At 48.9% G+C, this 16,338-nt stretch overlaps 2 protein-coding genes across 2 annotated transcripts in view; one reads left to right on the forward strand and one right to left on the reverse strand.

Moving 5' to 3' along the window:
- Positions 1-1,060: 1,060 nt before the first annotated feature.
- On the reverse strand, positions 1,061-9,331 carry LOC135909683 (tribbles homolog 2-like). The gene is made up of 4 exons (XM_065441713.1): positions 9,116-9,331; positions 7,861-8,535; positions 3,621-3,913; positions 1,061-2,374 (listed from the first exon to the last, which is right to left on the reverse strand). The coding sequence occupies exons 2-4, from the start codon at positions 8,128-8,130 to the stop codon at positions 1,909-1,911; spliced, it is 1,029 nt and encodes a 342-aa protein (XP_065297785.1). The 5' UTR covers positions 8,131-8,535; positions 9,116-9,331; the 3' UTR covers positions 1,061-1,908.
- Positions 9,332-11,762: 2,431 nt separating this feature from the next.
- Sulf1 (Extracellular sulfatase Sulf1) overlaps positions 11,763-16,338 on the forward strand; it is a 74,513-nt gene continuing 69,937 nt past the window's right edge. The window contains exons 1-3 of the mRNA XM_065441714.1: positions 11,763-11,969; positions 12,990-13,335; positions 13,935-14,174. Coding sequence (XP_065297786.1) covers positions 12,999-13,335; positions 13,935-14,174 — 577 coding nt within the window. The 5' untranslated portion in view covers positions 11,763-11,969; positions 12,990-12,998. The remainder of the gene's footprint in view (positions 11,970-12,989; positions 13,336-13,934; positions 14,175-16,338) is intronic.

Here is a 16,338-nt window from a genome sequence, read left to right on the forward strand (position 1 = left end):
TGTATCCGACTATACAGCCTTTTATGCTGTTGCAATTATCTTGGCATTGCCCACAATTTCGTTCCAAGACTGTTGAATGGTGCATTTTATGGCATTGAGTTTCTCAAAACCAGTTGCATGTGTTCTTCAAATTTAAGCTTTTCTTTACTGCGGCATTTGCTTTATGTACTGATTTACGATAGCTTTGCAAGTGTGGCTTATCCTTCCTGTAGGGACTACAGTTGCAGAGCACATTTTTTCGCAACGTTGTTCAGTGGCTGAAATTGCTTGCGATACCATAGAGGCATCACTAAGAAGTTTGAATATTACCAGAGGCAAATGTGGCACAATCATTCAGTTACAAAGAGAATAGCTTGGGTAGCACAGAATTTTTACACATCGGTGCTAATGGAGCCCTTTCCTTCATCTTTTTTTGGCCAAGGTTCAATTGCACCACACACCTGCCGTGATAGTTTAGTGCATTTACGAGTTTGATTCTCCGGGCTAATCGAACCTTCCACATAACTTTCTAGTAATTGACACTTTGAGATGCACATCTAGCTAAATATAGGTTGCATATACAAACTTGCTGCCAGACTTTTGAAGCCAAGCTGACGATATTAATGCGAATTTGTAATGCACTGTCCGTACTGTGCTGGTGTAAGCACTGAGCAGTATTGCAGGCACTGGCGCCATATTCTTCAAGTAATCTTGGCGTGAAATTTCACACCTCCCATGCTGCGTGTTTTGCCCATCCAACAGCCAAATAAGTTTGAAATCTTGATTGATAGGTTAACATACTAAAGCAACACAATGAAAAGCCATAATGCAAGGCTCTGCATTAATTTAGATCACCTGGGGATCTTCAGCCTGCACTTAAAGCATAGTACATAAGTAATTTTGCATTTCATCCCTGTGAGACCGCCTCCAGGAATTGAACCGGCATCCATGAGATGAGCAGCAGGATGTTGCTGCCACCAAGTTACAGCAGTGAATACTGAAATTGTGTATCTCAGCAAAAGCTTGCTTTTCAGTCGAACATCACCGCAGAAATTACTAAAGAAAAACACTTTCAGACATGTTTCTTTGTGACAGAGGTACCGAGTTTATTTACATTCACAATGGAATCCCAACTACTACACATCTTTCAGGCCAGAATGAACCACTTACACATTGCATCCACTGAGACACCCGAGCCCCTTTCTTCGATGCACAAGCCTGTTACACGAAAGTATTTAATTGACAGGAGATTGCCAGTCCCCTGAGTATACTTAAATAAATTTAGTTGTCACAGACGAGACATGGAAGATGAGGGACCACAAAAAAAGAAAAACACAACAGTCACTTTGCACATTGAACAGCATTGATCGTAGGCATGGGAGAGTCGGTCCTTGGTACTTTCTGTCTGCCCCGACACTCACACGATTGCACGGTGCCGTGATCCTGAATTCGTGTTGGCTTTTTCCTCCTGCTCCAAGTCGGTGCATGAAGGCTTGTGTGTCGGAATGGATACATAACTATATAAATGAAAACGCGCTTCTCCTCACCGAGTGAAACAACAGATGGGACAGTGGGAAGATAGCCTGTACAGTGAACGACTTGAAGCTCGAGGCTGCTGCTACAGGTATAGCAGCAAAAAAAAAAAAAAAAAGTGAACATCTGCCTTTGATGCAGCTTGGTTGCCTCTCTTTGGAAGTGCTTAGGAAGAGCCACCGGTAAAGCTTAACAGCTGCAGCTTGGGCAGTTTCATGGGGGAGGGGGGAAACGAAAATACAACAGCAGCTGCTGCGAGGTGCATCAATCATAGTGCTGGTGGTAGGAATGGTCAGCGGCAATTGATGCTGCTTCTAGCAGTTTCGTTGAGACGTCCCCCCAGATGCAGCACGGCAGTGAGATCCCCGGCCAGCAGTCGACTAGGCGGTGCGAGCGTCAGTCGAGTGCACCACAGGTTGGCACAGTTTGGTCCACGTCGAGCCGCATAAGGCACCCATCGCGATGCAGGCCACCGTTCGGGGATGGCGATGTGAACCATGGGTGGGAGAGCAGCTCATCGGCAGTGAGGCGCTCGGAAGGGTCGCGCCGAAGGAGCGACCGCACGAGGCAGCGTGCTCGAGGACTCAATGACTCCGGCACGGAGAAGTGGCCCCGGCGAATCTTTGCAAACAGTATACTGGGATCGCCGTCGTGAAATGGGTAGCGACCCACGAGCAGCGTGTACAGCATCACCCCAAGGCTCCAGCAATCAGCCGCACGACCACTGTAGCGTCCACTTGTTGAACTGCTCAGAATCTCGGGGCTGACATATGCTGGGCAGCCATGCTTGTCACTCAGCAGGTCGTCATCAAAGTCTTCCAGGACGACAGCGTCTTCCAATGTCTCCAGCTTGATCCGTGTTCTGTGCAATATTAATAATAAAAAGAAGTGTGTTACTTTGTAGCAACGTAGGCTGTCAACTTCTACTCTCCACCAACACCACTTAGTCCTGCAAAATTTCTAGATCGGCTCAGCCTATCAGCAGCTCAGTACACAAAAACTACCAGCTGCTACATTCTGTTCATTATTGGCCAGTATGGCGATGCATTTCTGAGCACTGACAGCTGACAATACGACAACTAATGTTCTAGCCATCAAGCCTGCTCTTGCATGCAAATGCTTTGCATATTGGGCTGCTAACCTAATTGCACAAAAGTGTTTACGAAAAGGGGCTGCACACTTTTAAGTAGACTACTACTTGATAAAATGGTTATTGAATGCAAGAAATTTGTGGAAACTAGGAAATTATGAAAGTTAAGAAACACACCTTAGCATCTCATTTTTCAGCTCACTGATTGATGTATAAAAATCGGCATGAAAAGCTAGTAGCCCTAAAGCGCAGTTTAACCCGAGGTGAAGAGAGTGTATGGTCTTTCGTCAAAAGTATACGGACTACGTGTTAGACGTAATAGTTATGCGGAAACCTGCAAGGTGGAGAAAAGTAATTTATAAAGGGAAAATCAGACATCCACCCGTTGGTAGCAATTGCTACAAAGGAAACCCATGCGGGTTCCTCGAAGGAAAAGCCTCGCAGTTGAATAAAAATTCGTCCTCGTCTGGGACTCGAACCCGGGGCTACCGCCTTTTTGGGGCAGCCATTCTACCACCTGAGCTCACCAGGCGGCTAGCATATGGCAGGGTGAAGTCGAATTTGTCAACAACTCAAAGCAAAGGACTACGTCAACTGCAACCACCATGCTGCTTAAAGGCTATTTAAAGGAGTTTCCGTGGTATGGTGAAAGTTCTGACGTCATGGGAAATGAAAAGGATCCTCATCCTAGCACCTCGGAAGTCTCAAGTGCTGGGACTACCACAAGGCCTGCATTACACAACTCAACGACAAACACGATGAACACATGAAAGTAGCCCGCATACTTTTGACAAAGGCTGTATATATGCTCTTGTCATAGGCCCTGTAAAGCAACGACTTGATTGCTTCTTGAGGGTAGGCCTAAGGAACTGGTACCTGAACCAGTTAGCACACACTACGAGCAAAGCACCAGTTTTTCGTACAGAAAGCTAGTTCTTAATCTTATAGGTTCTGTCGGCAGCCTGAAAGCACAAAGCTTGAAAATGGAGATAAAAAAAGCGTTGCTTTTGGCACTAACCGTTCAGGGTCCTCGAAGACAAACTTGCGGAGCTTGAGGTCACGTAAGACCACTCCGGCATTATGGCAGGCGTGGACAGCTGATGCCACCTGCCGAAAGAGGCTCAGCGCCTCAGACTCCCGCAGCCGCCGCTTGGAGCGCACATACGAATGGAGGTCACCGTACGACCGCTTGAAGAAGACGTAACACTTCGACTCCCCTAGGAGCACCTCTTCAACCTGGTTCACATGGTCATGGCCGTCGAGGCGTAAATGGGCTGCCAGAGCTTGCTGCCACCTGTCAATGGGGATCACCTGAAAGCACAACAAGGGTTTGCAAAGCATAAGGCCTACAGCATGGAGACAAAGAACACTCTAACAGCATAAGTAAGGGGCAGACACAAGTTGCAGACGTAGAAAGTGTAAACTATCCTGTATGTTTTTGCACATGCAGTCGCAACACAATGGTACGGCACAGAAGTGTTTCCTTTAACCCTTGTTTCCTACGAAACGAAACTTTGAGCAGTTCCTGAAGACATATGTTTTCATATGAAAAAGTGGATGACAGTGCCCTTTTCTGAAGTTGGGAAGCAACAGGAGACTTAAAATTATTTCTATCTTGTGAGCTCCTTGAAGAAAATTAAAGACCAACAGTAACATTGGCATTTTGGTCAGAAGCAGCCCACTCAGCTAAGCAAACATGGAACAGCTTCCAAGATGTGGAAACCAACTAGAGGCTTGCGCAATACAATCATAGCTGGGCAACACAACATAGATGGCTTGCACTGATGTCATCCTTGGCGCCATGTTTGTGACCCAATGCGGTGAGGAGCTGCGTCATATGTGCAAGCTATCTATACATTGTGTAAGCACAAGAAATGTTTACATGCTCCTGCTCTTGGCTGCCTAGACTTCTTAAAAGGTTGAACTATTGCACAACGATTTCATGGAACGACAAACTATTAAAAAAACTGACAGTTTACAAAAATGTGTTCTCAAATAAGGAAGGATCGACATTAATCATTCTGCAGGAAAAGTTTGGCTAGACAAATCTGTGCTATGCATGTTCGCAAAGGGGAAATAAAAAAAAGTCTGATAAAGGCAGGAAATGTGCTTTTAATTCTCAGTGTTCCATTGAGATTTTACTTTGGTATTAAGTGTAGAGAAACAGAAAAAAGAAACTTGTAAGGCATGCTCGCGACATCTGAATTGGGCACAAAAGTGCATTTGATAATGATCTACAGAAACACTCGAACCAGCATAGCGAGTTAAGCAAACCCAGATTTTCTCATATAAAAGGCCAAGCGTTTTTATTTGAAGGTTATGGGATGGGATAGGCAAACATAAATGCAGATTAAAGTGTACAGGAGGCACTTCAGGCATAAAACGAACTATGAAATGTGGGTGCACCGGGAATCGCTGCCCCCTAGCCATCTAGCCGGACGGGTCATGTCAACCCAAGGTCGTAAGAACGTCGCCGTGCCGCGTAGCTAGCCTGACAGTGCTCGAGCGAAGGTCATCGTAGAGGGGGGGGGGGGGGGGGGGGGCGCATTGCGACAAACAGCGTCGCCCGTTTCCGATACTCGAGGGGACCCGGGGACTCCGGCAGCGGACGCTTGCGCGCACGGTGGGCCGAATACTGCGGCTGCCGTGCCGCCGAAGGGTAGGTAGCTAGCAGCGGCAACGATAGCGGCGATAGGTGGAAGCGGTTGCATCACACGGCTGCAACGGAATAACGCGCCACAGCCAACGAGCCGCCGCGTTTGGGCAACTCCTGCGGCCAACGCGTTTCCGCTGGGGTCTTTGGACACGTGTTCGGTTCAGGCGCACCGGTCCGCTGCCAACGCGCACGCAAGGTGCGCGAGGGACGAGTTGGGGTGGGGTTTTTCTTTTTTTTTTTCATTTTTGCTCGCCTGTTGCATTTATTCAATACCCGTCGCTTTTTATTTTCGCTGGATGATGCCGCTGCTGCGCGCGCGGGAGGGAAACTGCCAAACGTCGTTATAAACGGAAAGTCTTGTTAGGAGTGACTTTTCTTCCTTGTCTGCCTCGCCAAGAGGCCAAACACATGCGCGCACACATTCGGATGCGAAAAAAAAAGAGTGCCCAGCATATGTGGATACATTGATTGCACCACCGCGCATGACTCAACGCACGCGTCCATCGCAGGTTTCAAACTTCATTTATTTCCTGCTTGAAGGTAGCATAAGCGAACAGCCGGGCAATAGCCGGGCAAGGCCGTCCGCGACGACGACGCCACGTTTCCACTGGCAACGCCGCGTCGGCGCTTTACGAAATATTCCGGTTCGTGAGCGTTTCCAGCTGCGTCGCGACAAAAACTTATGCAAAAACCGACTCCCAGAACGTGCACAGCAAGCGGCGGCAGCTGTGTCCGGGATTAAACCCGCTTTCGATTGGATCTGGTGTAACGGGTTCTGCGATTCAGTTCCGGGCGCGGCAGCGAATGCCGCGCTTTGTTTCTAGACTGACTGGGTGCAGCGCGGCATTCCAGCGCCATGAAATGGCAGGGGCCCAATGAGTAACTCGAACGACGAGAAGAGGCACGCCTGAGTCAAAACGCTGGTTGCCGCAAGACAGGATGCTGCGCGTAAACACGCGGCGCACGATTGGGTAGCCCGGGATGCAAGAGGCGACCCCGCGCTGACGGGACAAAACAAAAAGAAGAAATGCGGCGGCGCGCTCTTCCTGTCCCGATATAGTAGTGCCCGGGGCCGAAAACCAGCGCCCACGTCAGAGTCCGGGTGCAACTGCGGTTCGCATTTAGCCGCCTTTTGCGAGCTCTGGAATCGGGCCAGGGCCCTGCCTGGTCTCTCTCTCGATTTATCTGGTGCGCTTACACCGTCGCGGCAGCAACAGTGTCCTCGCGAAATGAATCAGAGCGGTGAGCAACTTTCCCAAAACGACCTGGCTTGCGCGTCTTTTAAGGCTCAACCAGACGTACGCGTTCCAATGCGTCCGCACACGCCGCACTGACTCGACGTCGCGTCGCGCCCGACGGAGGAAGAGGGCGCGCACCCAAATGATGCACGAGTTGCCACGCGTCTCGCCGCGGCGGCGCATTGTTGCTAGCTTGCCATGTTCAAGGCAGTCTAGCCTTCGCTTAACGACCATGTTAAGCATGTGTGTTACATATTGCAAGAAAGCACAATAAAAGCGGGGAAGGCGAAGCTAACTTCACCACAAACTTCACGACGCGCGCGTGGAGCCGGAGAGATTGCTCAAACACATCACGCTAGGCATCTCGGAGACGACGAGCGCGCCACCTGTCTCTGTCATGACAAAATGCCGCACCGCCATACGCGGCGCAGCCCAGCCGATGCTGACACCTCCCATTCTGGCCACCCTACCCTGGCTTGCCTGAACGTCGCGCGAAGAGTCGTTCCGGAAGTGACGTTGGCTTGCCGTGGTCATGTGAGGTGCGTCATGCTACTGACGCGAGCGGCAGCTTCCGGCGCGGGCGCGAAAAACCTAGCGGTTGTAGGTCTCCACGCCGCCACGCGCCTACACGCGAAACAGCCTCCGCGCCTGACGCCGTACGCGCCCAGGCGTGGTGCGGCGCGTGCGGGCGCATTGGAACGCGTACGTCTGGTTGAGCCTTTAGCCCATGGCGCACGGCACCGCACGCACAACAACGGTGCGGGTTCCCTGAAAATAGCCGGGCCGGGCGGCCCGGCGCGCCGGGTCGACAACCTGTTGCCTGCCCCTCAAAGGGGTTGCGGCGCCGCCATAGAGGCCAACTCGTCAATTCTTTTTCTTTCGGGCCGCCAAAGAAAACCAAAAGAAGGCGGAAGTGGCCGCTCGCTGGCGAGGTCGCCTGCCCCTGCGCCCCCCCCCCCACCCCCCGTTCTTTGGACAATAGAGCCATGCGCCGCTGTGCTGTCCGCCGACGACCGACGCTTTTTTGTCGTGTCTGGCGACGGCGGAAACTATCGACAGCACTATTCCTAAGCAAAACGTAATGCGGGCCGACAGCACTCGTTGTCTGGTGCAACACATACTTATTGGTGCGTAAGCGACTAGTACCGTTGCAGCGTGCCCCCTCGTGCGTAGAAGCGCTCGCGAAAATTTTCACAGCGCAAATAAAGGAAAACTGTGTGGGCTTCGTTCAACGGTTTGATCAACAGGAAAAACGGCGACAGCGCGCACAGGGCCGGAAAGCAGGCGCAGGGCGAGATTTAAAAAAAAAAAAAAAGTCGGGTGAGGAAAAGCGAAAGAAGCGCGTGACGCAAAGCGAAGCTCACCTTGCAGGAAAATTCCTCTTGCGTTTGTACGTTGATGCTTCTGTACATGGCACTACCCTCGAGTTGGTCCAGAAGGATGTACCGCCCGCCGACGAGGCTGGCGGAATAGGGCTCCCTGTTGCAAGGAAACACGGGTGGTGTGGGAGGCTGAAGGTTTGGGCTGAGGCCCCCGGCACTACCGAGGCACGCGCCATCGGGGGTCTTGTCGAAGCTTTGCGGCCTTTTCTCCTGAGCCACCTGAATATCCACCGAGAGACGCGTCACACTCATGTCGGTTCACCGGTTTAGCGCGGTTTCACACAGAACGTAGGCACACAGGGAAGGGTGGGGGGGAATCCGAAACACGACCGCCGACGTCCGCTTTTAATCCCAACGCCGCCGACGCCTTGCGTATCCGTGGCCACCAGCACTGGCTTCCTTGCGCCTTGGTTTCAGTACGTCGTAACATACATCGTTTCGGTTGCGAAAAATCGGCGGTTTCGATATGCGCTGCGCCGCGCGAAAAATTCCAGCTGCTCTCCCCGACGGCGTCGACGTAAGGGCAGCAACTTGCGTCCCGATGCGGCAACAGCGCGCCCACGTCGGCGAACAATGACTCCTTGAACTAGTTTTGTGAAGTGCGGTTGGTCGCGTCGATGGTCGTTTTTAGGCGTCTACGTGTCGACTTCTTCCAAGCTGCAACAATAAAAAGAATTGAAAAAAATATAGATAAGTACGCTGCAAGTTGTGTACACAGGCGGATATGAAGATTGTAGCACATACAAAAAAATAAAAAGAAAGCCCGGCGATTGAGGAAAGTACACGCGTAGCAGGACCACGCAGTTTACAAAGCGGCACACGTGTCAACATACACAAAAGAGGACCCAACTCGAAATGTACCTAAAAACGGCGATCCCGTTCACAGCCAGCAGACAAGGCATCAAACGTGCACAGAGACTGAATAACAACCGCCAAGCGAAGCCTTGTGCGCCGGACGAGAGCTTGTTTTCAAGGATGAGAGAAAGACTCGATAGAACGCAGCAACGCTGAGCGCTATCTGTTTCGATCAATAACGCAATGTTTTCCCCGAGGCGCACGTTCAAAATATGGTTGGTTCACCTCGCCCGAAAGTAAGGCGTTAGTAAACTGGTTATCGCATAACGCGTTAAAATCGTTGAACGCATGACGAACGGACTTATGGAAACCTTATGCCAATAGGAAAAAAAGCAACTGCGACTATTCGACGGTGCCAGGGAGGAAGGCAGAAATTACGCACCTTGATTATCTTTGTTTCCTGGCAGGGTAGCAGCATAAGATGGCTAGTACGATATTCCGATGTGCCGTCCTTTTCGTGGTGTGCCGAGACCAACCGACGGATACGGCCAACGTGCCGGCCTACCCCACACAGGAACAGCTACAAACTATGGACAGGCAACTTACGCTCCGCCATTGTGCAACGCGAAGGCAGACGCGGAGTGATACAAAAGAGGAGGTGTCACGATGGTTCCCACCCCGGAAGAACCTATGACGTCAATAAGAAATTTTGAGCCTTTATAAATCTAATTGTAATAATGATGTAATTAAATTTAAAATTTACACGTTTCAGCAGTTATATTTATTGAGAAAATTACTTTCAAAATCTTATATACGTCAAATTTTATTAGAACTACTTCTTGTAGCGCGTGACGCGTTTACGCGTTTGACGAATAGTGACGCATGTTTGATGTTACGAAATTTGGAAATCTCGAGCGTTGACGCAACTTCTTACCGGCAGTTGCCGCGCAATTTTTTTTGCTTGAAACGTTTTCAAGAAATTGTTGACTGTGTTTTTACGTTGTTGGCTATGAGTGTGCATAAGCGGCTTTCTGACAAGACGAGTGCGCGAAATGGATAAGGTAGCTGTCGCGTAGAATGCCCGGCAAATAACGTAAACACAGCGATTATTGGCCTCGAGCTCCACCACTGGAAAAGCTGGCGCCACCGTCGGCGTGACGTGCTAGGAGGGATCACGTGGACATAGCGGCCGCGTCGGCTGCTTCGGGCGCGCCGAAGCGAGCTGAAAACGAGCTTCGGCGCGCCCTCGTACGCTGCGGTTTTCATTTAGAGGCGAAATTTTCCCGCTTCGAGTGTCTCCTTTACAACGCTTGAAAGCACTACAATAGGTAATGGCTGCCTTTGAAGGCGCGCGACATGGTAGGCTACTGCTCGGTGCCGCAGGGCCGGACGCACGTAACGGAGGCCGGTGTCAGCCTTATTCGCACGTAGCCGCAGGACACGAAGCTGTGTGAAGCTTGGCTCGTAAAACATAAAACCGGCAAACAGTCATCGGCTATAACTCGGGTATGCAGCAAGCAAAGACGCGAGGAGGATTTCTGCTACGGCGCCCGGTCTGCGATGTTCTGAAAACGCGCACTGAGACGCTCGCCCGAGTCCGCTGCCCGACTAATGTCATGACGGTTTAGTCTATGAACTTGTCGATACTATAGATACTGGCAAGTTCAGTGGAGTGGATAGGCAGCGGTAAGAAGCACATTTAAAGAAAGCATGGCATATGGTCATGTTTGTGTTATTAATTAATGCACTGGATTACAAAAGAGGAGCAGCGGGAAATTGCACGCTGAGAACGCCGATAAACATACAGTGCGACGCAACTCGAGAAATAGTATTGAAAGGTCAAAGAATTTAGAAAAAAAACATTGAATCGTCGCGACGGCACATCACGGTCCCGTAGGCGTCGAAGTCTGTACAATGAAATTACTTTGGAACAGCTCTGATAGCGCCCACGCAACAATGGTTGCTTGTATACTGTCAAATGCTCATATTCTGCGGCCTTAAGCTCATGGCACGGTGCGAAAATGCGCGCGTGGAGTAAGCGAAACAGTGCGCGGACAAGCATGCAGACGCGCAGTCGGTCGCTGAGAATCTGCGCGATCGCTGCATTGAGGCTTCATTCTATTACGCTCCATTTAGTTATACAAACACTATAAGAATATATTTCACATAGTTTGCTCTCAGCGTTTACCTACCTTTCACGCAAGAAGCCGGTTCGGGAGACTCCATCGCGGCGACCGCGCGCAGTGGCGTTCACTGTACGTATTCGGTAAAGAGATAGCGGCTGTAAACGATTGTGTGCTTTCAGTTTGCCCAAGATTATTATTTAGACAGTAAGAAACTTCTCTCATTTCGAAAGTACTTACAGAAATGTCCGGGAGAGCTCGCGCGCGGTGTTTTCAGTGAGCGCTGACAGCAAAACCTATGAGGAGCGCGCCACGTGATCCCTCATACTACGCCAGCGAGGCGCTTCCGATAGAGGGCGACTCCGTAACTCCTCGCCGCCAATAGGGCTAATGTAACAGTGTAAACTGTACCAGTGATACGTAAGTGCTCAGATTGCACAATGTTGCTTTGCTAGTGCTTGTAAACAAACAATGATCGTTTTTTAAGAGTTAGATAAGGGTGCAATATACTTGAATATCGGGCAATCGTGCTTAATATTGCCCAGTCAGTCTGCCGCCCTTTTTATTTGTACGAACAGATCACAGCGATTTAAGGTGGTCTTGTTTTTACATCGGCAAGAAAAAAGTTCTTGACAGCGTTGTCATGAGCTACGGTTGTCTTTGCGACATGCAATTAATTTCTCTAAAAGGAAAACAAACGTTGCATGTGCTCTTGCGTTGGCACCATCTACTCCTCCCTGTCTTTCTGTCTATTCCCGCTTCCACCACTTCTTCAGTTCTTTAAATATTACAATGTTTATTTTGGTTATTGTTTTAAGTTTTAAGTCACAGCATTTACGTAGTGAAAAGTTCCGAGCATTGTTCTTGGAAACGAAACTAACAAACAATGGCGGCAAGTTACAAGTAGCCAATAGGATTTCTTAAGGATCAAAAGTTTGGAAGTCTCTACCCATCTCTACCATCCGAGTTGTATTTGCGTGTACTCATTGAATGGAGCGGTCTTAACTTTGGACCACGCTTTGCGGTTATTATTGAGGTCCGCCCTCTCCTTATTTAGGTGAAGATGTTGCAATACAAGCAATTTGTCAGAGATTACGAATAGCTAATCTTTCCAGCAATTGTAATCTTTGCAAAGTAATCTTGTTCTTCTGTCCACATCCTTTGTTAGACCGGGTGAGTAAACAACTGACAGCCGAATCCTTTTAATATTTATATATCCACCCAAATGCCGTCGCATTTCATACTTTGTTACAAAGGTGTTTTCACTGTTGACTTCCACATGCGTTTCCCTGTTTGGCCGGAAAACATCACTGAAGTGTACATCTGCCAAAAGAAAATGAAGTAAAGGTACTGTTGCTCATAAAGACGGCACCCGACTGTGTTTTCAACGTTGACGTGTTGTGAAAAAAAGAAAAGAAAAAAAAATGAAAAAGCTCATTGGCTTTTGTAAGAATTGTTGATTGTTGTTTATGATAATGAATACGCGATAGCGTGTCGCCCCTAAATACGTTAGCGAAGTTTGCCCCTTCGCGCGCTTTCGAAGTAGTTACTACGCGGCAGCCCTCCCCACAAGCCGTTCCCTTTTTCCGAATGACTTCCGCCTCTTTTTTGCTAACCATTCTTCCTTGTGCAAGGCTCTGCTGGTCAGTCCTCACTGGTCAGTCTTCGCTTTCAGCGTTTACCGAGATGTTTCAGATTGCTTACGCGTGACCCATTCTTCCGTCCGCACGGGTACTGCGTAGGCGTGTCTGCAGGAGCTATCAAGTGCGTGCAAGTTGCCGGTGTTCCAACCACGGCGAAATATGTGGTTGAATTCAGCTCGTAAAGGAATACATGTTAGATGACCGTTGAAATGCCTATGTTCCTCGAACGCGTGAAAACTTTAGTGTCATGTTTCGGTTGTAGCTAGCGTTACATGTGCCGTGTAATAGCTGCATCGGTCGTGCTTTTAATGTTATGTGCACTTTTGTGGCTCAAACTTTGGCAGGTACAGGTTATATTAAGGGTAGGATCTGCTCGCTTGTCGCTACATTATAATACATAAGAGCGTTTGGGGATCTAATAAACGCGCGACCCATGTTTGCCGTCTTGGATAAAAAAATTGTGTACTGTTCATCGTTTCACTGTTGTATGCGTGCGAATAACGCGCTGCTCAGAATAACTGAGCACAAACTTTTAATGGGATCATTTCAGCTTCCAATTATGAACATACCATGGACGAAACAAGAGGCCACAGTGATCATCCTTTGCCTCATCTCCCTGTTCACGAGGGCATCACTAGGAAAGAAAATCACTTTGCAATCTTCCAAGGGCCAAGATCCAATGATGGCATCTGAACAGGTAGGACCATCTGGGAAAATTTTACCAGCAGCATCCTATGACAAGTCCTCATCTATGTGGCGGGATACGACGTTTACCATGCCAACAACACCAGCCCAACGTAAACGAGATCAACGGCCACCCAAGCAAAGTCTGTTGCCCAGGGAGAAGAAGCCAAACATCATACTCATTTTGACTGATGACCAAGATATTGAGCTTGGTAAGCAAACCTTGCTTTAGTGTTGGAGTCTAGCTGTTCCGTAATACAAAAATGCAGGACTGAGATATACTGGAACGATTTTATTTGAATGCTGTTTCTTTCTGTGCTTTGTTGGTGGTCCGACTGGCACTCCACACGAGGTGTGTTCAGGTGGGTAGTAAGTGGTGGACGATAGGAAATGAACATGACCTAGCTCAAAGGAATCCTTCCACTATACCAACCCAGAAGTGCTTATGCATGAAAGCTTCATTACGCATTCAGATAAAAATTTTTGTGGGGGATTGTATACTTTGCTTCTCTCCAGCAAAAGAAAATTTCCACCCGGTTAATCACTGTTTCATTACTTCTAGTGTTGCTCACTGGCTCCTATATGTGGCTGTGCCATGCAACTTGTGTACATTTGTTGGTGTGTCGGCCTTAATGCCACAATATTTTCGTCTGGGAACTGGAAGCAAAATTTATCCCCCTCGGTATCTTGGCTTGGGCCAGTTGGTGCTTGTGTGTGCTCTTGCAGTGTGTTTGTATTTTCTTGTGTCTCTGTGTTTAATTGTTTGCACACCAAATAACATGAGCTTCCTTGCCTCCTCTTTTCATCACAGGTTCAATGGGCTTTATGCCAAAGACACTGCAGATTCTTGGTGAGGGAGGCGCCCATTTCCCGCAGGCTTACGTTTCCACTCCAATGTGCTGCCCTTCACGAAGCTCTATGCTCACGGGCCTTTATGCTCACAACCATCATGTGCTCACGAACAGTGATAACTGCTCCTCGCCCCAGTGGCAGCAGGAGTTCGAGTCTCGCTCATTTGCTACGTACCTGAGTGCAGCAGGCTATCGAACAGGTCAGCACGGTGCATTCATCTTGGCTCGAATATGGCTTCACAGTGTCTCATTCACCCACAGCACTTCGAGAGGACTAGAGCAGCTTATCGAATAATGGAAAAGAACCTATCCAATAAGTTGCCATGACTTGTGGGCTCGACCTCCCATGGTTGCTTAGTGGCTTTGGTGTTGAGCTGCTAAACACGAGGTCGCAGGATCAAATACCAGCCACAGCGGCCGCATTTCGGGGGGAGTGAAATGCAAAGACATCCGTGTACTTAGATTTACGTGCACGTTAAAGAACCCCAGGTGGTCAAAATTAATCTGGAGTCCCCCACTACGGCCTGCGTCATAATCAGATCGTGGTTCTGGCACATAAATCCACATAAATTTCTTTTGCTCTATTTTACTTTTCATGTATCAGTATACACCGGCATTCTTGTTCTACTTTAATACACAGACCATCTGTTGATTATTACTATCTTGAGCCGACGAATTACCACAGTTTTGATGCTGTATGGTCATAGTATCCTTTGTGCCATTAAAGGGGCCCTGAACCACCCCTCGGGCTTGGTGAAATAACATAGTCCGTGGGTAGCTTACGCTGCTGTGAACATTTAAGCTAAATTTTGTTTGTAATGCGTAAAGCTCGCAAGCGGGTCACGAAGTCACCTTTCCTTTAAGCGTCCTCTTTTCAGCAGAAGTTCCTGTCCTCACTCTCTTCTGGACGCTTTATTTTGTCATTGGATGCTTCATTTTGTCAATCCCTGAGACTGCTGCTGCTGGCTGATAGCTGACATGAAGCTGCGGTCAGCTACAGTAAAACCTGGTTAATTCGAACTCTGTTAATTCAAAATCCGAGATAATTCAAAGGTTTTCTGTGGTCCCATATTTTCCTATGTAAATTTGACCGGATAATTCGAACTGGCGACCAAGGCCAACCCGGTTACTTCAAAGATTTCGGGTGCTATGCGGCAATTCTCGATCCCCATTTCACCGCAAGCCCGACGAAACGACGACCATTCGGAGCTGCAAGGCGACGCCACATAGTAATCGTGATTATTTATAGTTGAAGCACCCGACCCGTAGTACTGCTAGCGCAAAAATCAGTCCTTGGTATGCCCCGCGCACTGCCGAAACGTGCGCCTGCCGAAAAGACGTGCTTCACTGCAACGCAGCAGGCATACCCGTTTTTGTCACATGCTCTCGTCCCTCACTCCACTTGCTTCTCGCAGTCGCAGTGGTTGCAGCGTCAGCGAGTGTTCTGTGCCACTGCCACTGGCTGCAGTTCACCCATTCTCTCGCCGCGCCTGCGGCGACATGTATGCGCGTAACGCCGGTCTGCGTCGTTTCTTTGTGTGTGGTGGTAAGAGCCATGTATTGCAACTGCATCAATGCACTCTGCACAGAGGATAGCGAATCCGGTGCAGTCGGCTTCGCCAAGTATCTGAACATTGAAAATGGTCAGCAAATGTGCTACTCAGAGTTGGAGAGTGTGGGATACTGCGACGACGATGACGCTAACGAGCACTCCCGAGCACCCGCTCTGGGGGAAGTTATCGTATCGCTGAACGTTATCTGCAGTTTGGTTGAGTGCTATGGTGGAAATTCTGAAATGCTTCACATAGTTGGCAAACTAGAAAACATGACCCTGGGAGCCTCGAATTACAGGACGCGGCAAACCAGCATCTCTGTTTACATTAAGTAATCCAAAGATCACCGAATAAAGGTAGCGCATTGCTGCAGTGAAATTTTTTGCCGGGTTGCATTTCTTGTTCGTGTGTTCGGTTAATTCGAAAACCCGTTAATTAGAGGATATTTTGCGGCCTTGATGACTTCGAATTAACGAGGTCTTGCTGTATATGGTATAGATACCGCTGCCTCCATGGGGTGCCGCCATGAGTCCACTGGCTAACCGCACTGCGGCTCGCTGATGACAACCGCGTTTGGTTTATGTTTAACACGTCGTAGGCACCAGAGGCGGAAATCGTGGCATCTACATTAACATTCAAAGCGAAATTTAAACTCGCACCACGGTGACATTTAGAAGGCTCCCGCACTCCCCACTGCACCGTAGCCTTCGCAGTGCAAGGCGTGAAGAAGGAATGGGAACACAGTGGAGGCTATGTTTGGTTGCCAATAACTCCACTTCTACTGAACGCATTGAAGTACTTTTCCCTGCAA

Source organism: Dermacentor albipictus, chromosome 3 (assembly GCF_038994185.2).
Source record: "Dermacentor albipictus isolate Rhodes 1998 colony chromosome 3, USDA_Dalb.pri_finalv2, whole genome shotgun sequence".
Taxonomy (NCBI): Eukaryota; Metazoa; Arthropoda; class Arachnida; order Ixodida; family Ixodidae; genus Dermacentor; species Dermacentor albipictus.